At 49.1% G+C, this 24,400-nt stretch overlaps 1 protein-coding gene across 11 annotated transcripts in view; it reads left to right on the top strand.

The window, feature by feature from the left end:
• NPHP4 (nephrocystin 4) overlaps positions 1 to 24,400 on the top strand; it is a 134,480-nt gene that overhangs the window by 83,238 nt on the left and 26,842 nt on the right. For 9 of the 11 annotated variants that reach the window (XM_058552748.1, XM_058552744.1, XM_058552742.1 and 6 more), the window contains 7 exons: positions 1,027 to 1,088; positions 3,014 to 3,118; positions 4,392 to 4,543; positions 4,698 to 4,889; positions 5,359 to 5,546; positions 18,938 to 19,098; positions 22,412 to 22,592. In XM_058552748.1, the coding sequence (XP_058408731.1) occupies positions 1,027 to 1,088; positions 3,014 to 3,118; positions 4,392 to 4,543; positions 4,698 to 4,889; positions 5,359 to 5,546; positions 18,938 to 19,098; positions 22,412 to 22,592 (1,041 nt within the window). The remainder of the gene's footprint in view (positions 1 to 1,026; positions 1,089 to 3,013; positions 3,119 to 4,391; positions 4,544 to 4,697; positions 4,890 to 5,358; positions 5,547 to 18,937; positions 19,099 to 22,411; positions 22,593 to 24,400) is intronic. The other 2 variants (XR_009221840.1, XM_058552740.1) reach the window with 1 other exon arrangement.

The following is a 24,400-nucleotide window of genomic DNA, read 5'->3' as shown; positions in this document are numbered from 1 at the left end:
TTGTGAAATGATCCTGAGACGACAGATGGCCCCGATGCTCAGGCACAGTGTGGTGAGGTCTAGGAGACTCGGTCGAGAGATGGCGGGGCTCCTGTGCAGGAGTGCAGGGCCCAGGAAGCCCTGGGGGCTGCTCGGCCTTGAGGTTTCCGTCTGGCCTGGGGCTGGGGGCCAGAAGCAGCACAGGCAAACACCAGCCTGCCCCTCCCTGAGCCGCCCTGTGGGGACAGTGCTTGGCAGGTAGAGACGGGATGAGGCTGCTCGCACCGCAGACGGGCACCTCGGACCCTGTGAGAACCTGCCTGGCATCCCCAAGGTCACAGGATGCCCTTGGCCCCTCATTCAGGGGCCCTGTGAAGGACTGGCCTCGACTCCTCCTGGTACTGACATGCCCACACTAGACTGAGTAGGACTCGGAGGACAGGTGGTGCTTCTCGGGCGTCAGCGGGCTGTGAGTGATGGAGAACCGGAGTGACGGAGTGTGTGTGAGCCCGGCTGGCGGCATCTGCTGCTGGCGTCTGTTTAGAAGTTTCTGATTTAACAAAACAGCAAGTCGGCCCCGGCCAGGGAAGCACTAGCCCATGCAGACCTCAGAGCCTGGCTCTTTGAAGGCAGGACGTGTGAGCAGATGAAAAGATGGGAAAGCAACGGGTAAGCACATTAGAGAACTTGACGTGTCTGACAACTGTCGCATCTCATTAAGCCCACACTTAGTGAGACCGCACCCTCAGAAAGAACGAGGCTGTTCGAGGTGAGGGGGAGCTGGGCGACAGCAGATCGAGCTCAGGTTCGTTCTCTTCTGCAGTGACCTGCGGGGAGCTGCCTGTGATCTGTCTCGTGCACGCCCCGCGTCTTTTACAAACCACTGAGCGTCTGGACGGTACAGTTGCTGCCACCCAGCTCTTAGCGGCAGCACCACTTACAGCCCAGGGAGAAACGTGTCAGGCCCTGACGGAGACGGGCGTGGCATGCCCTGGGCCCCGCGGAGGCTGACGGCCCCCTCCCCTGTCCCCATGTGCTTCCTCCCAGGCCCGCCAGCACTACGGCCCCAGGGGCTTGCCGCCCCCCAGGATTCGCCTGTGGGACCAGGGGTAAGTCCAGGCCCAAGAGGCCTGTTTCAAAATTCCAAAGTCAATTATTTAAAGCTCCAGGTGTGGGAAGGTTCCCTTTGCATCTTTAAAAACAGTCGATGTCTTGTTTGCTTTCTTGGGGCTGGTGAGCTGGAAGGGGGAGGGGCTGCTGGCTGCGGTGGCTAGGTGTCCTCAGTCTCCCTCTTGCCCATCAGGGTGGCGGCCTCCAGTTTGCCATTGAAGGCATGTTTCAACACTTTAAAAATGACGTATTTTCCCTGGCAATTATGCTGAATGGTTGAGAATCTTTCAGGACTGAACAGCCCTTGTTTTTTTCTGAGACGCTGAGGTGTGATCTTCACTCCTCCTCTTCCCACGGTTTCTGCCAGAAGAAGGTGCCTGGCTGTCACCAGCACTCAGGGCAGTGCCAGCCTGGAGGCCAAGCAGCTGGTGCTGGTGGAGACAAGGCCGCAGCCAACAGAGGCCTGGCATGATGATGGCCGCCAGAGAGCAGACATTTCCTCCATGTGTGAGGATTTCCTGTGTGGAAGGAAGGGTTCTGGCTTGCTTGGCCGTTGGCCGGCCAGCGCTACCACTGCCCCTCTGGAATCCTGTGCTCTCCTGTGGCTCTGGACTGGCTCTGGCCATGTGATTTAGAACGAGGTCAGAGTTGGCTTGTCCTCCTGATGAAGTTGTCTGCCAGCATCACCCTGGAAATTGACTTTCTAGAAAAGTTGATTAAATCAGTTTCAAAGGCTGTCTCCAGGAAGTGGCTTTAACGTGTACCAGGCAGCTTGAAACTGGATCGGATCAGAAGTGAATGTTGTGTTCGCCTGAAGACATGTGTTTGGGGACAGCCTCCCAGGCTTCCCTGCTGGCCTGCCTCAGCATTTTCCCTTCAGCAGTTTCCACGTTACCCCTAAGTGGTCAGGGACCACAGGACAGCGCTTCCCACTTCCAGGGGCAGGAACGGCTCACGACAGCTTATGGGGTCCGAGGGGAGCGGAACAGACCCTAAAGATCTTCTCTGCCCCTGAAGATGCTGCCGGGATCCCCCATTGCTCCATGCACCCCCCATCCGTTCTTTCGGCATCTCTTTGTGTATTGAATCCTTCTCTGTACCAGCGCCTCCCTTGGGCCAGCTGTCATTGTGGACAGCAGATGTCCCACTTATAACGTGTACCTTATAAACAGAGCCCAGGGTTTGAGAGACGGGTCTTCAGTAGAGCGTGGGCCCTCCATCCCTCCATCCGTCTTTTATCGCAGCATTCATTTCCCAAGTACTTGTAACATTTATAGAAGGCTTACCCTGTGCTATGCCCTTTCTGTAAATTCTCTTTTACTTCTCACAGTAGTCCTGTGAATTAGGTACTATTATTATCCCCATTTTACAAGTGAGGAGGCTGAGGCAAGAAAAGGTTAGGCGACTTGCCCTGGTCATGTGATATGCAGTGGCGGAGGCGGAGTCCCTCCCAGCTCTGTCTCCAGAGCCGTGTTAGCTGCCCTTATGTTACTGCCTGAACAGGAAGGTCCATGTCAGAGGAACATGGGTTGGAATTGGAAGGGGTCTTGGAGATGTTCAGTCCAGGGATGGAGGCGAAACCCAGAGAGGTTCAACCACCAGTCTGCCTGCAGCCCACGAGTGGCAGAGAACCTGGCTTCCCTGGCCCTTTCCCCCTTTCCACTTCCTTTTCCTTGTAATGATATTTTCATTGAAATATTTAGGACCTGGGAGAGATCACGGAATCACATCTCGATAACTAGAATAAAGGAAATTAGACAGGTGTTGGGCTCCAGAGCAGCCGCTGAGCAGACCTCACTGCCTTCCATGGCTGCATCTAGAGGCCTCCTTCCTTCTGATGGTTTTGTGCCAGCATTGGTGGGTGGGGCTTCGTGAAATTATTGGGCTGCATTTTATCGTCTTACCCAAGCTTTCTTCCCTTCAGCTGTCGCTTTCCCAGCTGGTGGCTTCTCCACAGTCCCTGGCTCAGCACCGCTCAGCCACACGCTCTTCGCAGCGACCCGGCCCTGAGCCCTCCCTGGCCCAGGCGGTAAGTGCGCCCACCCCACTTCCTGCTTGCCTTCTGCAGGAGAAGGGCTCCAAACGCCTGACTTCTGTTGAAGTCTCTGGTCCTTGGTTAGGTGGCTGAGAGCTTCACGGGCTCTCTGCGATTCAGGCAGGGGACCAGGGCGGGGCGGACACTGCTTGCTTCCGTGCTTCAGGTGTCTGCCACCATTCTGTCTTGGTGACCAAGGCACATTTGGTCTGGGGGCTCTTCTTGCCATGGTGCTTGATTTAGGCTTTTGCTCCCCCCAAGAAGACAAAGTTAAGCCCCCATAGGTGTCTGCGTGTGGAAGGAAAAGGTGAGTTTTGCCGGAGATATAAATAGAGGCTGCTCCAGGCTGCTGCTCCCCGGGACCCTCGTTGCTGTCGGCGGCTGAAGGAGTTAGAGAAGCCCGCTGTCCTGGATTCCAGCAGAGCAAAGGGGCTAAAACAGGCCTGTGTTCCCACCCACCTCAGGGAGTTCAGAGTGCAGTTTCAAAAGCTGGCTGCTTCACCTGCAGACTGCGTCTCCAGTCTCTCACTGGAAGTCCGTTGAGGAAAAAGAGCCCCATTTAATTACTTATTTGAAAACACTCACAGTACCATGAAATGCCTTATTCTAAAATATATCTGGGGCTCTTGTATGTATGAAGAACCTGCATCTCTGTTATTGCTGGAACCTGAGACGTGTTGGAGTTGCCTCTGGTTATGTGGCATTCCTTTTAAGCTGAAATAGAAAGCTTGGGAAGCCAGCTTGAAAGCGAGCCTTCTGGATCTCAGACAAGCTCTTCATTTAGACACACGTCTTCTGCTTTGGAGGGAAGTGAAGGCAGAACACAAGTGGATGACTACAATAGCCAGGGGCAGTGTCTTGCAGTGTTGAAGGAGGTTCCATCGTTCTGTTCTGTAAACGTGATTTTGATGTTAATTTACCTCTGAGGCATCAGATGTCTCCCATGGTACTGACCTGTTCAAAAAATCGGTGATGCCTTCCTCGTTGCTTTTCAACTCACATAAAATACAGGATGCCCAGGTAAATTTGAATTTCAGATAAACAGTAACTTCTTAGTGTCAGTCTCAAATATTGCACAGGACATACTTATTCTAAAATTATTCACTGTTTACCTGAAATTAAAATGCAGTTGAGCCACCTGTATTTTTATTTGCTAAAGCTAGCAACCTGACAGAGGCAGTTCCTTGCTGGATCCCCACATCTGAGCATCCTTGGTTGTTATAGGGTGGGATCCTTGTTGGCCTCACCTGGGCCTTGTTTGGTTCAGCAGGAGGTCCCCTTGGAGGGCAGGATCTCTCACCTGGAAGCTGACCTGAGCCAGACGTCCTCGGTCCTGGGAATGTCCATTGCTGACCAGTTGCGGGAGCTGCCTTTCACACCCGTGCATGCCCCGGTCGTCGTGGGGGCCCAGACCCGGAGGTGAGGGATGGCTGGGAGGGACTTGGGCAGGTGCTGTGCCATCAAGACCTTTTGACTCTCTGAACAACAGGCTTCCCCGGGGAGCTGGGTATACAGGTGCTGCTCTCTGCTGGCCCCCTCCTCCAGGCTGGCTGAGGAGGTCTTTCTGTTTCAGCTCTGGGAGTAAGCCCTCGCGAGCCTCGATGGCGCTCCTGCAGTCCTCCGGCTTTCCTGAGATTCTGGATGCCAATAAGCAACCAGCTGAGGCTGTAAATCCTACAGATCCCGTGAAATTCAACCCTCAAAAGGAAGAATCAGATTGTCTCCAAAGCAATGAAATAGTGCTGCAGTTTCTTGCCTTCAGCAGGTAAATTCTTGACTGTTCTGTCCGTTACCCTTTACTGGCTTTTACATTTCTTGCATTGAAGAAAAACTCAGTGTAGTTCTGACCTGGCAGAACTCTCTATGTCCAGGTCTTATTATATTAAAGAATTCTTTCTGTTTTTCTTTTAGTTTGGCTAGGACCCACCCACAGCCATTTCTAAATGCTGTAACCCCTGCTTTGCTCGGTCTTCTGTGGTCCTTGGTTAAAGTGTGGACAGCGTGTTGGCCAGTTCTTGGGTATTCATGTAGCTCTGAGAGCAGGGTTCTCCAGCCAAGGCTGAAGTGGGTTGACGTCCAGTGTAAGATCACGTAGAGCTGTTGGTGTGGGCGAAGGAGGCAGCCTCTCACTGTGGCGCCCACGTGACTGCCCACGTGAGTGCGTGCATGATGAAAGCCTGGGTTCTCTGCTGTGGACACTGGATTAATTCAGAGCTGTTGTTGGTTGGATTCAGAGTGTCCCAGGACCGCCGGGGAACGCCGTGGCCAAGGACCGTGTACTTCACCTTACAGTTCTATCGCTTCCCACCCACGGCAACGCCGCGGCTGCAGCTGGTCAGGCTGGACGGGGCCGGGAGGACCAGCTCAGGCTGCCTGTCGCACATCCTCGTTCTGATCAATAAAGACGGCTCCTTGGCTGCTGGTGAGCACTCGTGCATGTGCAGACGTGAGAAGTCAGTGCTAAGCTTTGTTTGTAAATTTTATTATTAAAAACAATGTTGTACAATGAAAAACTTCAAACGTGCAGAATTTGAGAGAATAGTACAATGAATCAGTGCTCTTGCCACTCAGCTCCAACAGGTATCAACCACATGCCCACCCAGACCCTCCCCAAACCAGGGCTGTTTTGAAGCAAATCCCAGAAATTACATAATTTGATCTATAAATTTTTCCTTATGTATATCTAAAAACTAAGGGGTCTTTTTTGAAAAATGTGAACTCAATATTGTTATCCCACCTCAAAATTAATTCCTTAATGTCATCAAATATCTAGCCAGTGTTAAAATTTTCACAGTAATTTCATAAAATATTTTAATAGTTTGTTCAAATCAGGATCTAAGTAAGGTCCATACATTGGAACAGTGTGACTCTCAAGTCTCTTTCTCTCTGTTGTTGCCACCACCGTCCCCGTCTCTTCATTTTAATTCGTGTGTTGAAGGAGCCACATCGTTTGCCCATGGAGCTTCCCAGAGGCTGCACTTTGGCTTGCGTACCAGTGGTGACGTTCAAGGTGCTCCTCTCTCCCCTGTTTTCCTGTAGATTGGGAGTTAGGTCTAGATGCACGGTCAGATGCACGCTTTGTGTTTTGGGCAAGAATTCTCTATGCTGGTGGTGCACACACCGTCTCTGCAGCACCATAACATCTGGTTGCTTCTTTTCTGGCTGCGTCCATGGCCATCAGGACTGTTGCTTGCAGCCTGATTATTTCATTTGAGGTTGCATGGTGGCGACATTTTACTTCTAGAACACCTGCTGGAATGCTTCCATAAAGAGAAACTTCCCTACATCAACTATTGGTTACCTTGAGGTGTAGTTCATATAGGAAAGGCAGAATAATGCTTGATTCTTCCCATTTATGTACTGATTTTCAGAATAGTGAGCATCCTTCAAGGGTGAGGCCAATGATTTTTTTTCTGGTGTCATAAGCTAAGATATTTAAATGACAGTGAATCAAAACAGACCAAATATGTTGTTATTTTTATTGATGGTCAATTGTCCCATCTTTGGCCAGTCACACAGCTTGTAAGGCACAGAGCTGGGATCTGAACCACTGCTGCTTTCCCGAGTAGAAAGTAACAGGTGGAAATAGATGTATTAAAATACGAAGCAAACGAAAGTAGTTTAACAGCATTAACATCAGACGAGACAAAAAGTGAGTGTGGAGCTGGGGATAAAGAGGCCTGTTGAGTGATAATCAAGAGGATAATTCACTAGGACAAAAAACAGTTCCGACTCTGTGAACTTCCAACACACATAGCCTCAAAATACAGAGGAAAAACCGAGGGACTTTATAAGGAGAAATTGACAAACCTACAGTCAGGAGATTTTGACACACCTCTTTCAGTAAGTTCTTAGATCAAGCAGAAAAAAATTAATGATATTATAATATATAATTTGAAAACGTGATCTTATAAAACTTATGCAACCGATTTAGAGAACGTGCGTTATTTTCAAGCATACTTTGAAACCTATAAAAACTGATCATTCATAGATATGTGTACATAGAGAGGCCACCAAGCAGGTATCACCATACACCAAGAGATCTATGTCAAATCTAATTTTATGGCATTCCCTGACCTAACACCACCAGGTCAGAAATCAATCACTCCCTCTCCCCAAAAAGCTCCAAACTTGTGTTTTTTTTTAATTTTGAAACATACTTTTAATTATTCTATAGGTTAGTGAAGAAATCAAAATAGAAATGACTATTTAAAACTGAATGACAGGGCTGGCCTAGTGGCATAGTGGTTAAGTTCGTGCGTTCCACCTCAGTGGCCCGGGGTTCGCCGGTTCGTGATCCCCGGTATGGACCTACACACTGCTTGTCAAGCCATGCTGTGGCGGCGTTCCACATATAAAGTAGAGGAAGATGAGAATGTATGTTAGCCCAGGGCCAATCTTCTTCAGCAAAAAGAGGAGGATTGGCAACAGGTATTAGCTCAGGGCTAATCTTCCTCACCGAAAAAACAAAAATACAAAAAAACTGAATGACAAAATAATATTGCATATCAAAACTAATGAGATGCAAATAAATGGTAATTACAGGAAATTTACAGCTTTAAATGCTTATATTAGGAAAGAAGAAAGTATCAAAATTTTAAGATGCTGATCTAATTGTTCAACTCAAGAAATATGGTGGAAAAAAACAGAACAAATCCAATAAAAGTAGAAGGAAAGAAATTTAAAAATGAACATTAATGCTTAGAAAACAAAGAAACAATTGACAGGGTCAGCCAAATTGTGGGCACGAGGGGTCGCAGGTACACAGGTAATGCTCCTTTCCCTTGCCCAAGGTCAGGGTCAGTCGAGAGAGTCGGAGCTGTCTCGGGAATGTGGTTAGTCCGAGAGCCAGATGTGCTTGCTGGCGCTCAGCTCTGATTGGGTGGACTTTGCTGCAGGCAGAGGTGGGGTTGGACGGCAGCAGCCAGCCTCGGACCCTGGGGTCCGAGCTGCTGCCCCCTACTCACCCGTGGACCCGAGCATCCTCTCGTCCTGCGGCGGGCAAATCTGAAAAGAAGAGAGAGGGGAAGTGGGAGCAGCTCAGGCCCTGTTCCTTCCCCGAACCCCTCCAGCTGATGAGCTGCTCTGCCCTGGGGAGGAGTGTGCTAGGCAGGGGCAGGCACAGGAGGTCCCTCTGCATGGAAGCACATGGCCGGGAAGGGCGTTCTCCTGCAGTGTCCCGGGTGTTCTCTCCACTCACTAGGCCTAATCATTGAGTTTATGGGCAGCCCGAGGTGTGACTAGATTACACTAGGGTAGTTTCCCAACCTTCCTGGGGCCACTTCTCCCAAATCAACTGCCTTTCCTTTGCGGATCGTCCCAGGACCATTGGTGGACAGTTGAGCTTATGTTCCCAGAAGGCTTTGGAATGGATCGGAATAATGTGCTGATTTAGCACCCATTGCTGAAAACTCATTCCCTGTTCTATTTCCCATTCTAAATTCTATCCAGTCACTTTACGCAGTGTAGCTCATCAGAGGTTCTGTAATGAGATTAAATGATAGCGTTAATTCAATAAAAAAGGCCAACCACTTAGAGATGCTCCTGATTTGAATACAAACCCCTTTCCATTATGAATTTCCCAGAGAGAAATTAGTCCAAAAATTAAATTTCCTTGCAATTTGAAGTCCAAAGAAATTAAACTCCAAAATCAAATTTTCTTGTCATTATGAATTAGAATTCAAAGTCCACAATTCTTAAGTTGAAATCCAAAAAAAAAAAAGGTTCTTTTCAATTTCTTACGCAGCTGAGTCTCAGCCAAACGAACTCTGCCGGGGCAGATCTGGGCTTCCTTCAGCAGCTAAAGCTTGGGGATCCTCCCTGGATGAGAAAGCTTGGGGGTCCCCCCTGGATGAGCAAGGTTGGGGGTCCTGCCTGGATGAGCAAGCTTGGGGGTCCTCCCTGGATGAGCACGCTGCGGGTCCTCCCTGGATGGGCATGGTTCCTCAAGGCCTCAGAAGTTGCATCAGTTTGGCACCGAGTCTGTCATGAGCCTCACTCGAGATGTATTTTCTTTTGTTGTTGATATATAACATGCATACAACAAAGTGTACAGTTCCATTATTTTTTTTAAATTAATGGATTTTATCTTTTAGAGCAGTTTTAGATTTATAGAGAAATTGAGCTTATAGTACAGAGTTCTCATACACTCCCTGCCCCCACAGTCTCCCTGTTGTTGATGTCTTGTGTTAGTGTGGTGCTTTGTTAGAATCGAGGAACCAATGTTGATGCGTTGTTATTAACTGAAGCTTGTCGTTTACATTAAGGTTTACTCTTGGTGTTGTACATTCTGTAGATTTTGACAAATGCACATCATATATCCACCGTTACACTGTCACACAGAATAATTTCACTGCCCTAAATATCCCCTGTGCTGCACCTGTTCATCTCTCCCTCCCCCAGCCCCTGTCTACCACTGATCTTTTTACTGGCTCCATAGTTTTGCCTTTTCTGGGATGTCATACAGTTGGAATTGTATGGTATATAATAGCTCTTTCAGACTAGCTTCTTTCACTTAGAAATGTGCATTTAAGTTTCCTCCATGTCTTTTTGTGGCTTGATAGCTCATTTCTTTTTAGAGCTGAATAATACTCCATTGTCTGGATGGACCAGTTTGTTGAGCCGTTCACCTACTGAAGGACATCTTGGTTGCTTCCAGGTTTTGGCAATTATGAATAAAGCTGTTATAAACATTTTTGTTCAGGATTTTGTGTAGACGTAAATTTTCAACTCCTTTGGGTAAATAGCTAGAAGCACAGTTCCTGGATCATATGGTCAGAGTGTGTTTAATTTTGTAAGAAACTGCCCAGTTGTCTTCCTAAATGGCTGCACCATTTTGTGTTCCTGCCAGCAATGAGGGAGAGTTCCTGCTGCTCCACATCCTCGCCAGCATTTGCTGTTGGCAGTGTTTTGGATTTTAGCTATTCTAATACATATATAATGATATCTCGTTGTTATTTTAATTTGCAATTCCCAAATGACATATGATGTGGAGCATCTTCTCATATGCTTATTTGCCATCTATATATCTTTTTTGGTGAACTGTCTTTATATCTTTGGCCCATTTTTAAGTTGGGTTGTTTGTTTTCTTATTGTTGTATTTTACAAGTTCTTTGTATATTTTGGATAGAAGTCCATTATCAGATATGTGTTTTGCAAATGTTTTCTCCAAGTCTGTGGCTTGTTTTTTTCATTCTCTTAGTTTCTTTCGAGGGCAGAAGTTTTCAATTTTAATGAAGTCCAGCTTATCAGTTATTTCTTTCATGGATCATGTCTCTGGTGTTGTATCTAAAAAGTCATCACCAAACCCAAGATCACCTAGATTTTGTCCTGTGTTATCTTCTAGGAGTGCTATAGTTTTGTCTTTTACATTTAGGTCTATGACTCATTTTGAGTTAATTTTTATAAAAGGTGTAATTTTTACAGAATGAACGCATGTGTAACTACCACCCAACCCAGAGAGGGATGTAGAACATTACACAGCGGCCTCCCTCGTCCCTCACCTCCCCTCCAGTCATTAACCTCCCCCAAGGGTAACTGCTCTTCTGAATTTTATCACTATAGATCAGTTTTGCCTGTGTTTTTTTTTTTTTTAACTTAAATGGGATCATATTGCATGTATGCTTTTGAATCTGACTTCTTCTGCTTAACATTTTGTCTGTGAGATTCATCCCTGTTGCTGTCTATAGCAGTAGTTTGTCCTTTGTCTTGGCTGTATAGAAATCCATTGTCTGAGTATTCCACAGTATTTATCCATTCTGCTGTTCATAGGCCTTTGAATAGTTTCCATCTTTGGGATCTTTTGAATAATGCTGCTGTGAACATTCTTTGGCACATCTGTGCATGCGTTTGTGTTGGGTCTGTGCCTACGAGTGAAATTGTGGGGTCGTAGGGTAGCACGTGTTTAGCTCTAATAAATTTGCCAAGCGGTTTTCCCTAATGCCTGTGCCAGTTTACACATCCACTAGAGGAGATTTGGTCCAGTGGGAGAAACTGCAGCCTCCTGAGTGAAGCTTCCAGAACCCATGGTCTGTGGGCCCAGTGGCTGCCTCTGCCCCAGGCTCCTCAGTTATTCGATGTTGCAAGTTGTAGGTAGAATTTCTTTTTGTTACCGCTTTTCTTCAGCAGTGGGATGTGCCTCTGGAGTTTCCTCTCTTACTCCTGTCCCTGCGCCTTTCAGGCAGGTTTGGCCGAGTCTGTGGTGGTTGTGTCTGCTTGTGTGTGTGCTGTCCTTCTCCACTGTATGCGCAATGCGTTCCTTCCTTCTTATTTCCTTTGCTTTCTGGCCTGGAATTTTGTTTTTCTAACATGTTCTCTCACTGCTCTTGTCTAGTGGGGTCTTCCTTAGTGTGAGAGCTGGAGCCATTGAGTTCTGGGTCAGCCGAGAGCATCCTTGTTCTAGAGAGCTCTCGTCCGTCTATCGTCCGGGGTTGTCCCAGCCAAGAGGTGTCCTCCCCGCAGACCAACGCCCTTTTCCAAGACTCCTAGTCTTGTGTCCCCGCCTATAGAGATTGTGTTGAGTGCATTGGAAGTACTGGCTTTAACTAGTTGTTTATCTTTTTTTTTTGTCTGAATCATTTGAACATAAGTTGCAGGCGTGGTAACACTACTTCTAAATATAGCAAAGTGCATTACTTAAAGACAAGGACGCCCTTTTATGCACATACAAGTCTACTCTCATACTTAAGATAGTCAGAATTTACTGTTTCCCCCGTATGTGTATTATAGCTATTTATTTTTGCTTTGATACCCAGTCCAGGTCCATGCGTTGTATTGGTAATTATCTCTTTAATGTCTTCTCATCTAGAATAGTCTCGTGCATTCTTTTTCCAGTGACAGTGACTTTGAAGAGATCATGTGGGTGGTCTGGTGGAATGTCCCGTGTTTTGTGTGTGTTTGATGTTTCCTCACGTCGTCGTTGGCCTTGTTCCTCTCCAGTAGTTCTTGTACCCCGGGGGTTCAGGCTGCAGGCTCGGTCTGATGCTGGATTTGGCGTGAACACTTCATTGTCAGTGCCACGTGCTTCACATGGCGCCCATCGGGAGTTGGAAGGTCCAGGGTGTCGCATTGTGGGGTGCTCGTCTGATCACTTGGTTAAGGCATCTGCCCCAGACGTCTCCAGTGGAAAGACAGGGGCGTCTTCCCCTTTGTTCTCAGCACAGAGTTCTTAGAGCCGTTCTTTGGCTTCATGTGAATATCTGACCCCAACAACCTTTCACCTACTCTTTTAACCTCCTTGGCTGAGCTTTGCCTGGATCAATTATTTAATTAGAGTTTTCAAAATAGTAATTTCTCTAATTCTGTCATTTGGTCTCCTTTTATTAGCCAACATTCTTCTATAAAAAAAGACCTTGCCCTTATCAACCGGGGGTGAACTACATATCTGCTCTCCAAAAAAGACAGGACAGATGTTTAATACTTTCCCTTTAATTTCCAATTTTCAGACTAAGAAGCTGTTGTAGTAGTTCCTCCAATGGTGAGAATCGAGGTTTGATATGTGTGGGTTTTTCGTTTTGTTTTGTCTTTTGAGTATTGCTCTGATCTCTTGGATCTTTATTTATTTGTTGTGTTATATTCATTATTACTACTTTTTGTGTGTGTGCATGTGAGGAAGATTAGCTCTGAGCTAACATTTGTTGCCAATCCTCCTCTTTTTGCTGAGGAAGATTGGCCCTGGGCTAACATCCGTGCTCATCATCCTCCACTTCATATGGGACGCCACCACAGCATGGTTTGATAAGTGGTTGCGTAGGTCTGTGCCCGGGATCCGAACCTGTGAATCTCAGGCCACCGAAGCAGAGTGCGTGCACTTAATCGCTACGCCCCTGGGCTGGCCCCAATATTATTACTATTTTTTGATGGTCAAATTCCCCCATGTTTGGCCAGTGTGACCTGTGAGTCTGTTGACATGCTCTGACTGGTCCTTGGGCATGGCCTTGCTTCTAGAACGGCACAGAGTCCCCGGCTCACCTGGTACTTTCTTGGCCTCAGCCCTGGATCAGCTGTTTCTCCTCAGAGCCTGGCCCCCAAGTGAGGAGTCTTCTTAGAGATCAAGATCTGGGGTTCTTCTGCTTCTAGGCCTTTCAGTGGACAGCGCGAGGGAATGTATATTTAAAATGTGAGTTCATGTTAATGTTTCTAATTCAAATTTAGAGTTTTTTCCTTAAAATATTTTGTTTGTATCTCTTTCCTCTTACACTGAAAACCGTGGTTCCTGATAATATATTTACTTATTTACTTTCCCTTACAATTTACATAACGTACTTTCAAAATTGTGCTGCTGATGTTAATACCACACACGTGTTGATGTAAGGTCAGCTTTCTCTGCGTTCTTCTGGTCTTGGGCTGTGTCCACTGGGGGCAGGGCGTTAGTTTAGCTTGACCAAAGCCCTTGAGAGCGTCCTTCTCTCTGTGGAGTCATGTTACCAATTTGATATTTGGTCAGGTTCATTTGTTTCAATTTGTTTTCAATTCTGTGTTTGCTTTCTTTCCTTTTTGATTTAGTTTTTTTGTGTTTACATGGCTCAAAATATAAAACTGTAGTCAAATGTGCGCTCCAGGCTCCCTTAGACCCTCCTTCCCTCTAGAGCATCACCAGAACCTCAGCCCCACAGAGGTAGCCAGGCTTTTGGTTTCTGGCTTCTCCTTCTAGTATTTTTGTCTGTTTTGTTTTTTAAAATAAGCAAATATATTTTTTAAAATTTTTCCTTCTTTTCTTATTCAATAGGTAGCACACCAAACACACTCTTTTCGCCTTGCTTTTCTCAGCTGACATTGTATCCTGAGATCCCCCCACGTGGAAGCCCCCTGCATGGTTTTCTGCAGCTACGTCGCACTGCCCTGGGTGCGTGCTCTGCAGGGTTATTCGACCCGCCTCCTGCTGGGGGACGTTTGGGTCGCTTCCAGGGTTTCACCGTGTCAGATAACGCAGCAGTTAGTAACCTTGTGTTTCTGTGTACGGAGGTGTGTGTTTAGGGCATGTTGCTAGGAGTGGGATTATGGGATCCAGGCTTCAGTGGTGTTGATAGAGAGTGCCACCTGCCCTGTGTTCCCCTGTGACCTTTCCCTGTTCTGCTGGCAACTCACGAGGCTGCCTGTGTGCTCAGGGCCTCACCTACAAAATGGGTTGTTAAACTTTGGGAGTTTTCCAATCTGGCTGATGTGAGATGGATCTTACTGAAGTTTTAATTTGCATTCCTTTTATAATGAGTGAAGTTGAGCATCTTTTATATTTGTCTTTATTTGTCTGCAAACTTCTGTTCGTATCTTTTTCCATTTTTCTATCAGATTTTTAGTCCGTTTTGTCCTCTGTTGGGGGAACTCTATTTATGAGAGAGATTAACTGTTGCCTGTGGTGTAAATTGCAAATATGTTTTTCTTCTTTGTCATTTGTCTTTTTGCTTTGCTTGTGGTGGGTTTTGCTTTTATGTAGTCTAATGAGTCAGTCTTTTCTGTGTTTGCTTCTAGATTCTTTTTTTTTTTTTTTTTTTGGTGAGGAAAATTAGCCCTGAGCTAACACCTGTTGCCAATCCTCCTCTTTTTCGCTGAGCAAGATTGGCCCTGGACTAACATCCATGCCCATCTTCCTCCACTTTATGTGGGACGCCTGCCACAGTGTGGCTTGATAAGTGGTGCGTAGGCCAGGCCCAGGATCCGAACCCGCGAAACCCGGGCTGCCAGAAGCGGAGTGTGCAAACTTACCCACTACGCCACTGGGCCGGCCCCACTTCTAGATTCTTGAGTTACCTAGATAAGGCTTTCTCCTCTCCTGGCTCATAAAGAGAGTAATGCATGTTTTCTTCTCGGACTTCATTTTTTATGTTAGATTTCTGATCTATTTGTAGTTTACCCTGCTGTGTGATGGGAGGGGTAGATCCAGTTTTATCTTTTTTCAAATGTCTATCCAGTTGACCAAGTGCCACTTATTAAAAAGTCCATCTTTTTCCTCAGTGACTGGAGAGCCACCCTTATCATATACCAACGTTTTTTTAATACTTGGGTTTATTTTGGGATTTTCTGTTTTGTTCCATATAGAGAAGAGGTTGGCACACTGATTTCTGTTAAGGACTAGATAGTGAATATTTTAGACTTTCTGGGTCACATATCATCTCTGTGGGGTCTTTTTTTCTTTTCTTTACAACCATTTGAAAATATAAAAGCCATTCTGAGCTCACAGCTAGATTGGCCTGTGGGCTGTAGTTTACCAGACTCTTCATCAGACAGTCTGTCCATGCACAGCTGTCACGCTGTTTGATCAGAGGCCTTATGTTGTTCTGGTTTCCTCCTTGCAAGGTTCTCCTGGACATTCTTGCTTGTTTAGTTTTCCACATGAACTTGTTAGGTTCTTTATTGGGGTTCTGGTGAGTTCAAAGATTAATGTGGGGAGGATTGCCCTTGTAGGATGAGAGCTGTCCTGCCCCGGAACAGCGATGACTTTCCATTTGCTCATTTCTGCTTCCATGTCTTTCTTTTTGCCTCATATAAGTTTTGCTGTTTTCTAATCAATTAAATTTTGCCTTTATCTTTATTATTACCTTCCTCTGGCTTTCTTTTTGGTTTTCTTTATTGTTATAGTAATTTGTTTGAATTGCTTAATTTGTTTATTTTAATTCTTTTGTTTTTATGGATATAAATTATTCAAGGCTATGAATTTTCCTTTGATTACTGCTTTATGATTTGGTGATTCTGATAAGTAGTATTTTCAAGAAAATCTGTTTTGATTGTGGTTTCCCTTTGACATAGAATTATTTAAGGGTAAGTTATAAATTTGTTTTAAAAAATTGTTTCTAATTTCTAGTTTGTGGCATTGTGATCAGAGAATATTGTTTGCATTATTTCTACTTTATGGAGCATATTTAGGTTTTCTTTGTGGTGTAATATACAGTCAATTTTTATTAATATTCCAATACACTTGAGAAGATGTATTTATTATTGGGGTACAGTGTTCTATGTATATGCATACACTCTATCTTATGGATTAGCTGGTCTGGTCTTCTATATCCTTACTTAATTTTATTGTCTACATGACCTGCCTTGAAAGGAAAGTAGTCAGTCAATCTCTACTATTATTGTTTTCATCGATTTCTCCTTGCATCCCTAGATTTCTGCTTTATTATTTGGCCCATAGATTTTCCTTTTTTGTGTGTGTGTGTGAGAAAGATCAGCCCTGAGCTAACATCCATGCCAATCCTCCTGTTTTTGCTGAGGAAGACCAGCTCTGAGCTAACATCTATTGCCAATCCTCCTCCTTTTTTTTCCCCAAAGCCCCAGTAGATAGTTGTATGTCATAGTTGCACATCCTTCTAGTTGCTGTATGTGGGACGCGGCCTCAGCATGGCCAGAGAAGTGGTGCATCCGTGCACGCCTAGCATCTGAACCCGGGCCTCCAGTAGCGGAGCGCGCGCACTTAACCGCTAAGCCACGGGGCCAGCCCAGTGCATAGATTTTCATAGCTACTACACATTCATCATGAATTGTAGAATTACAATGAGTTACAATGAATTACAGCGTCTGTCATCTGAGGGAGTTGTGGGTGCTTCACAGAGCAGGTGTTTGTGAGTCATGATGGAGACGTGGAGATTGAGACGAGGGGCGGGGAAGGACCATCTAGCCAGAGGAAGAGCAGCCATCAGACTGGGACGTGGGAGTGGGGCTGCACCGAGGCGCAGTAAGGACCCAGCTGGGCTGGGGCACGGTGTTTGTGAAGGGGCCAGGGAGGTAAGCTGGGGAGCCTGAGTGGACCCTGAGGGGTACCACTGTCCCCGGGAGTCTGTCTTGGTTGAGTCAGTGGTCAGCACCATTGCAGACTTTTGAGTGGGATGGAGATGCCGCAGGGTTCCCTTTGTGGGTGCTTTGGCAGTGCTATGGGATGGACTGTGGGGAGCTTGGACCTCAGGGAAGACCACTGAGGAGCTGCTTGTCTGAGCCTGCAGTGGGGAAGAGCTGGGAGGCTCCAGCATGAGAGGCCTGCGACTGTGCCCATACCATGATGGCCCCCACACTGTGAATGTCTTCTCCAGAGCATTCCGCCTACTGGCACTCTGGCTGAATGTGGGTTAATGGTCATATTGAAAGGACCTGGCAGCTGATGGGCTGTAGTGATCATGGAGCAGGAGGAGCCAGCCCAGCCGAGGCGTTGGAGGCAGTTGGAGACTATGCAAGGAGGAGCTGGCTGGAGGAGAGGAAGCAGGGTGCAGTTGGGACGTGCTGCATTTGGGCACAAGTAGAACTCTGGGTGGAGAGCCCAGTGGTGGTGGATCTGTGTGTCTGGGAGACGTTGGAGGTGGAGTGTGGACAGCGCCCAGGGAAGGGTATCTGTAGGTGTCTTTCGGGACGTTGGCCCACAGAGTTCAGATCTATTCTGCCTCTTTGAGCCAGAAGTCTGAGCATTGTGGAGACAAGTGCTCGGGCTGCTCCTTCCCCTGCAGCCCAGGGGGACCTGGAGGTGGGAGCTGCGCCGTTAGTGCCGCGAGCCTGGGCTTTGGCATTTACAGGTCTTTGTTTCAATCCCCACTGCGCCTCTGAGGAGCCGGCCGCGGGGCTCCCGTCTCTGAGTGGGTGTTGTGACACTGACCAGATGCCACAGGCCACTTAGTTCTAGAGCTAGCCTTGGGGGGGGGCCGGGGGCAGGGGGTATTCTTGGCCTCCCCTGGCCCTGTGACTTGGTCTGATCACTTGAGATGTGACGCTGGGGACTGGCCTGCCACTGCATGATGTCATTGCCAGCCCCCCTCGGCCTTGTCCTGATGCTGTACGGCTCCTCCACCCTGTGAGGGGCCCCCGAAGCTCCTGCTGTGGCTGGAGCCAGGCCTGCCTAGCTGGTCCTCCCTCTATTTTCCCCGGGCCCACTGGGGCCCTCCTCCCCTTCAGCCCCCGGAGCTGTGTCCCCGTCCCAGCCTATTTCACTCCTTCCACTGAAAGTGCTGTCCTAGTCTTGAGGAGAGCAGAGGGGACATTACTGTGTGGGCACCTGTGGGGCTGTGGTGGCTGGAGGTGGGGTGGGGATCTCAGCCTGGCCCGGGGCCTCACGGGTGCTGAGTAAACCTTCACCCCTCCCTCCCCAGAGTTTGCGTTCTCCTCGGGGGCATCGTAAATACTGTCATGTTCCTGATAGAAAGGGGCGAGATGCTGTTTTGAATGTGCTCCCCAGCACGGCTGTTCCTGCACTTTAACTGATGGTGATTTCAGTGGCACCTTTGTCAATTTAGAATTAGTGATGATGCCACTTGGAGAAGATGACGGCAGGGGCTGCAGTCCGGTTCCGTCTCTTAGTAATAAGCCTGGTACCCAGGAGCTAGCCCTCCAGAGGGCCTGGGTCCCCGCGGGGCTGCTGCCGCGGGGCATAAGGTAGGGCTCTGGGTCTCCCAGGCGGTGTGCTGGGCTTGATCTCAGCTCAAGCCCTGCGCGCGCGTGCGCGTATGTGTGTGTGCGTGTGACCGTCCCAGTGCCGACAGCAGATGTGGACTGCATTTCTCCCTAAATCCTGTGCGCCCAGAATGGGAGTCCCTGCCAGCCTGTCAGGGTGTTTGTTCTCGTCCGGTGTGGACTATGTCATGGGGACTTGGCAACAACCATAAATCTTATTTTGGGAGGAGTTTATTGTATGTATTGGAAAGAAACCTAGTCTTCTGAATACGATGCTCTCTTTTGTTAATTTGGATACTTTATGATGTTTTTGATTAATGTGTTTATTAAACTGTAGCTATGATGGAAGCAGAAATTAGTAAACATGATCAGAGCAGAAATATCTTCAAGGTGTAAAGATGATAAATGACTCCAATAACTTTCAGACTCATCTGGGGCCTCTTTGAACAGGGTCTCCAGGCTTCCAGCTGAAGTACCTGGTGGATCCCGGATTCCTGAAACCCGGAGAGCAGCGCTGGTTCACCCGCTACCTGGCTGGGCAGACCCTGCAGATCGATGTCTGGGACGGAGACTCCTTGCTCCTCGTCGGGTCTGCGGCCGTGCAGATGAAGGTAGTGGGCCTCCTGCAGGCCGAGCGCAGATAGGGTGGAGCGCCACTCCTGAGCGCATCTGTCCGCTCAGTAGTGTCGGTCATCATCCAGCGCTGGACTGTGGTCCAGCTTCTGTGTTCACTAATTAAAAACAATGCTGAGTTCTCGCCTTCCCAAAAGGAGAAGATTTTCACAGAGTCTAAATTCTGTAATGCAAGTTACATTTGGTTCTCAGTTCCTCCTACAAACCTACCTACCAGGTAATGCCACCTTTGGCTCCTTCGACATGAGGATGTAGGTTCCCTGAGAGCAGCTCCAGGTCAACCTGTTGCCCAGGGCCTGGCCCATCAGAGGCACGGCTTCAGTGTGGAAGGGAGGGGCGAGGGATGGGGTGTGAAAATGTTACCTGATGCCTGTTGTCAGTTAATGAATTGTGCTTTTCTAGTTCTAGTTAGTGTTAGAATCTAATTCTTTCTGATTGTGCTTTCTATTCTCCTCGTATTAAAACCCAAATCCGTGCATTGATTCCATATTCTTCCCTGGGTTCTCCCCAAGCCTTCTCTGTCGCGTGCCTGGGACCCCAGAGAGTCAGTGCAGACAGAGTTCACGTGGCAGCTCCCGGGCCGAGGCCTGGGGCCACTTCCACTTGTTGCCTGATGTCCGAGAGTGTCCCTCCCAGCCCTGGGGTGGAGGTGGGAGAGGAGACAGCACGTAACTGCAGCCCCTGGATCTCTCTGACATTCATCCACTCTTCTTTAATCCCACATAGCTGTTTTCCTTCTGATTCCAGCCACGGGCCTCCGCTCGGTGCCCCCGCCTGAGCCCTGCCCCTGCGGCATCTGGATGGTCGCTGAGACCTGCAGATCCAGTCCTGTCGCTCTTGCTCCTCAGGGCCCCCTCACTGTGATGAGCTCATGGCTTCTGTGCTGCAGCGGCCAGGCTGCATGCACGGCTCCCCCGACACCGTGCTCCTCTTCCTCTGGGGCCCTGCGTGCACGTAGAGCACTGGGGTGGGGTCCACGCAAGGTCAGGACTCAGCAGGTGTCGGCTGATGTCCTCCTTCCTCATCCTGGTCCCTCAGTCCCCAGGTGGCTCATGGTGCAGCGTCATCATGGCCATTGCTTGTCTATCTCCTATACTTGCTGGTGATGTCCTAAAGGGTGAGATGGAATGGTCGCTAACCTGTCTCCGCTATAGTCCTAAGCTGCAGTGGACACTGCATGGCTGAGAATGAATGAAGAGAGAAAGGGAGAGAGGGATGAGGTGAATGGACAAAGGGACGGGGGGAGTGAGGGATGCCGTGGCAGTGCTGCGACACTGGAGGGGCAGAGAGGAGCCCCAGCTGTGGAGCCTCCGGGACCCGCAGTGACTCCCGCTTCATCCCCAGCTGAGCCCTCGTGTCTGTTGTGTGCTGTTACACCTGGAGATGGAGTTATTTGATCTCATCCTTCACCAGGCGCCCCTTAAATGTTGTTATGTTTATTGACACAGAGTTGGATGACTTAAAATTCAATTTTACTTTTTAAAAATAAAAAAGTCCTTAACTTCAAAATTTGTATAGAAAAGATGGAAAATTTAGCTAAGAAAAGATGATCCCCTGTAACTGCAGACCCCCAGGTGGTTAAGGCGCTGTGTTAGCCATTGATGGACTCCTCTCCGCAGACGTGGGTGCGTTGTAACTCGTCACCCCTTCCTTGTGGTCGGCTGTGTCAGTGCTTCTTCCCTGTTAGAAATGGTGTGGTGACGTCGACGTCCGTTTGCCCGTGTCTTGAGCTCGTTTCCTGAGGATGACGGCAGTGCCGGCCTTATTAGGGCAGCAGTGACAGCTGCCACGGATGACTGAGTGCTCCTTCGCTTTGTTGAACGTGTCCTCAGCCCAGTCCTTGTGTCCAGCTGAGAAACCGGGGTCCCGGGGTCCCAGGGTCCCGCGGACCATAGCAGAGCCATGCTTTTAGCCCGGCTCTGACTCGGATGCTTGTGCTCTTTACTGTCACACTCTGCCCGAATGAGAACTTCCCAGAAGCAGTGTCCCTGAGTCAGAGGTGTGCAAATGTGGGGTCCTCAGGTGCGTGGAGCTGTGGGGCGTGCAGCCCCCGGAGGTTTGGCAAGGCCGCTCTTCCTGGGAGACGACCAGGGCACCTGCTGCCTTCCCATTCTCTTGCCTTTATGGGGGTTTTAGCTTTTAAAGAAATCTTTGCAGTCTCACAGGTGAGAAGCAATATCTTGTTTCTACTGGTATCTCTTTGCTTCCCAGCACAGCCGGGCATCACTTCTTACATCGATTGGCCCTTCTCCAGAGGGGTCTTCCCATAGTCCAGCCACTGAGGCTCCTGAGCCAGGGCCACGTATGTGGCTGTGGGCATTGTGGACAAGCACTACTCTGCTAGCAGAGTCTGAAGCTACTGGAAGCCTCTGGGCCCAGAGGGAGGGAGCAGATCGAGGCGTCTCCACTTCGAGATTGGGCGCTTTTGCTGCGGTAGGAGAAGGGCAGGAATTCCCAGAGCTGAGACCTTACTCTGGCCTCAGGCTTCCGTGTATGTGGCAAGTGCTAGTTGAGAGGTCAGGCGGCCTTCCCAAGGCCTCACTGGGAGAGGGGCCCAGCTGGGCCCGGAGCCAGCCTGTGGTTTCATCTCCCCCCCAGGGAGCCTCACTGGCCCTTGGGTTCAGGCAGAGGACTGAGGAGTTGAACTTGATCAGCAGTTGAACCCGGAGCCAGCCCGTGGTTTCATCTCCCCCCCAGGGGGCCTCACTGGCCCTTGGGTTCAGGCAGAGGACTGAGGGGTTGAACTTGATCCAGCCGTGGTCAGGAAGGTCCTGATACCGCCCCACATCTGCTCTCGCCCGGCTCTGACCAGCCTGGGCCTGGCATGGAGATCCTTGCAATTTGGCTCCAGCTATTCCTCGGTGCCTCCTCTGACCCCTGGCCCGTCTTTCAGCCATACTGAAGCCCAGCGCTCTCAGCCGGGAGTGGGGGCTCTGTACTCTGCACCCTGGGCCTGGTTTGCCCCCAGCCTTCCCTGCATGTAGGTGCATCTTCATTCTGAAAGGTCCAGTTCAGACCTCCCTTGGCGCTACCACTGTCCCGGAGATGGGGTTTGCTGAGTGTCATTGCCTTGCTCTGTTGCTCTGTTCCTGTCATTCTCCACACAGAGGGGGCTCCACGAGGGTGTCTGCCAGGCCCATTTGTGCCTCCCTGGTGTTCGCTCAGTGGGTGAATCGAGTTGCACTTTATTAAAGAATCTGTGGAAAAGACCTGATATCAAGGACTCAGGTTTTCAGAAGAAGGTGGACTCTGCCCCAGCTGCTCTCCGACTGGTGCCTTTCTCCTCCGCAGCATCTCCTCCGCCAAGGGCGGCCGGCCGTGCAGGTCTCCCATGAGCTCGAGGTCGTGGCGACTGAGTATGAACAGGACGCGGTGGTGGTGAGTGGCGATGTGACCGGCTTCGGCAGCGTCAAGCCCATTGGCGTCCACACGGTGGTGAAGGGCCAGCTGTACCTGACCTTGGCCAATGTGGGTAAGAGTCCCCTTAGCTTTGCCTGGCTTCGTGCCATTTCCCGGGCGGCTGCTTGCCGTCCCAGTTGGAGCGTGAGCTGCCTCATGGCAGCAGCCACACTGGGCGTCATACACTCAGTGGGAATTCAGGAAACTCTTGTTAGCTTGACCATTGAGTCTCTCACTGACCACTGAGCCTGCCCTTGACCACCGAGAGTATCCTTGACTACTATGTCTGTTCCTGACCAGTGAGCCTGTCCTGGCACCGGTAGTTTGGTTCCTGATTTCTCATCAGGATTTGGATCATTCGCGTCTCGGTCTTGCCTGCATTTTGTTTCTCGGTGCCGCCCACGGGCGTCTCTGTGACGAGCCTCCAATAGACAGTTGGTTCCAGGGGAGATCATCTGGAGTGTCAGCCCACGGAACGGCCTCATCTCGGAGATGAGAAGAGAGAAGTGTCCCGACCTACTGCACAGCTTGGGAATAGGGGCCAGAGAAACGCACTTCTTCCGAGCCCAGTGCGTTGACCTCGCATCAGTGGTGTCCGAGAGTTGCTCATCTGAAAGACCGAGCAAGGCCCTGAGTCTCCTCCTTCCGTGTGCCGGCTGGGCAGGCATTTTGGGCTGGTGTGGCTGGAATGGTCCTTCCTGGACTTCTGGAGGCTCAATCGAGGCCCCTAATGGGAGAGGGCATAGTAGGCTGTGCCTGCCTCAGGGCAGAGGGCCAATGACAGGCCCAGTCAGTCTCCCTTGAGGGGACTGTGGAAGGATTGGAGGTTTTCTGGGCAAAATCAAAAGCAGGTCAAAACCAAGCTGCCTGAAGTTTCTGGAGCCGTGTCTGTCTGGATGGGACTCAAACCTCTCTGTTGTTTTCTTGGGGAATTTTCTGTTCCTCAAAACCCAGCCTGATTTTAAAGCCTCGAGCCCCGTGGGCCACATGCGCCTGTGCCGACAGCATGGAGCAGGCAGAGCTGGGGCAGCAGCAGGACTGAGCGCACAGCTCATTAAGTTGGGTTTGAGGTTTCTGCCTGCTTATTACAAATGTAGGATCCAAGGCAGCCTGGAAAATACACAGTATAGAAACAGCAAAACTCAATTAGGGTCTGGAGAAATAAATGAGCCACGTGTGAGAAGCAGACATTATCCAGAAGCTCATACGACCGAGGGAGTTGCAAGAAACATCCTGCTTCCGAGACTGTGTTGGTTATTTTTATATTTAATTCACCAGCCCACAAATGTGCAGTGACTCCAGGTTTTAAAATCTTATCTTCAGAAGAAAGATTAGCTCCATTATATGTTATCTTAAATTGTCATTTTCATACTTTGCCTGCAAGAGAGAGATAAGCTCATGGGAAGGGAGTCTGAGATCCCAGCTTGAGAGGCCTGGCACAGACGTGGGAGGGGAGAGATTAACAGAGGACAAATGCCCCACGCAGTGCGCTTGTGTCAGTGCAGCTGCGTTTTGGTTTCCTCTATAAATTTTGCATTTTTTGGGGGAAAAAAGTATTGTGGCTTTTATTTCTTTGTAAAACTGGTTGTTATGCACTGAGCAGCAGGCGCAGGCCAGCAGATTGGCTGATGGCTGTGTGAGCCTTCAGGGTGACAGAAGCAGGGTCAATGCCAGCATCACGATGCCCGGCTTGGTCTTGCCTGGACAGCCCTCCGTGCCTCCTGCATTCACAGTGGTGTGTTCAAGTGTGAGGCCACGGAACGAGGCACCTGCTGCCGACGCCCAGGTCTCCCATGAATCTTTCTTTGGGAGAGGGTGGTCCTCGTGCTTGGTGGCTTCTCAGTTTGGACAAGCTCTTTGACGCTCTCCACAGCCTCTTTT

Source organism: Diceros bicornis, chromosome 13 (assembly GCF_020826845.1).
Source record: "Diceros bicornis minor isolate mBicDic1 chromosome 13, mDicBic1.mat.cur, whole genome shotgun sequence".
Classification (NCBI taxonomy): domain Eukaryota; kingdom Metazoa; phylum Chordata; class Mammalia; order Perissodactyla; family Rhinocerotidae; genus Diceros; species Diceros bicornis.
The sequence above is the reverse complement of the archived record's forward strand: the minus strand, read 5'-3'. Positions and strand labels throughout refer to the sequence as shown.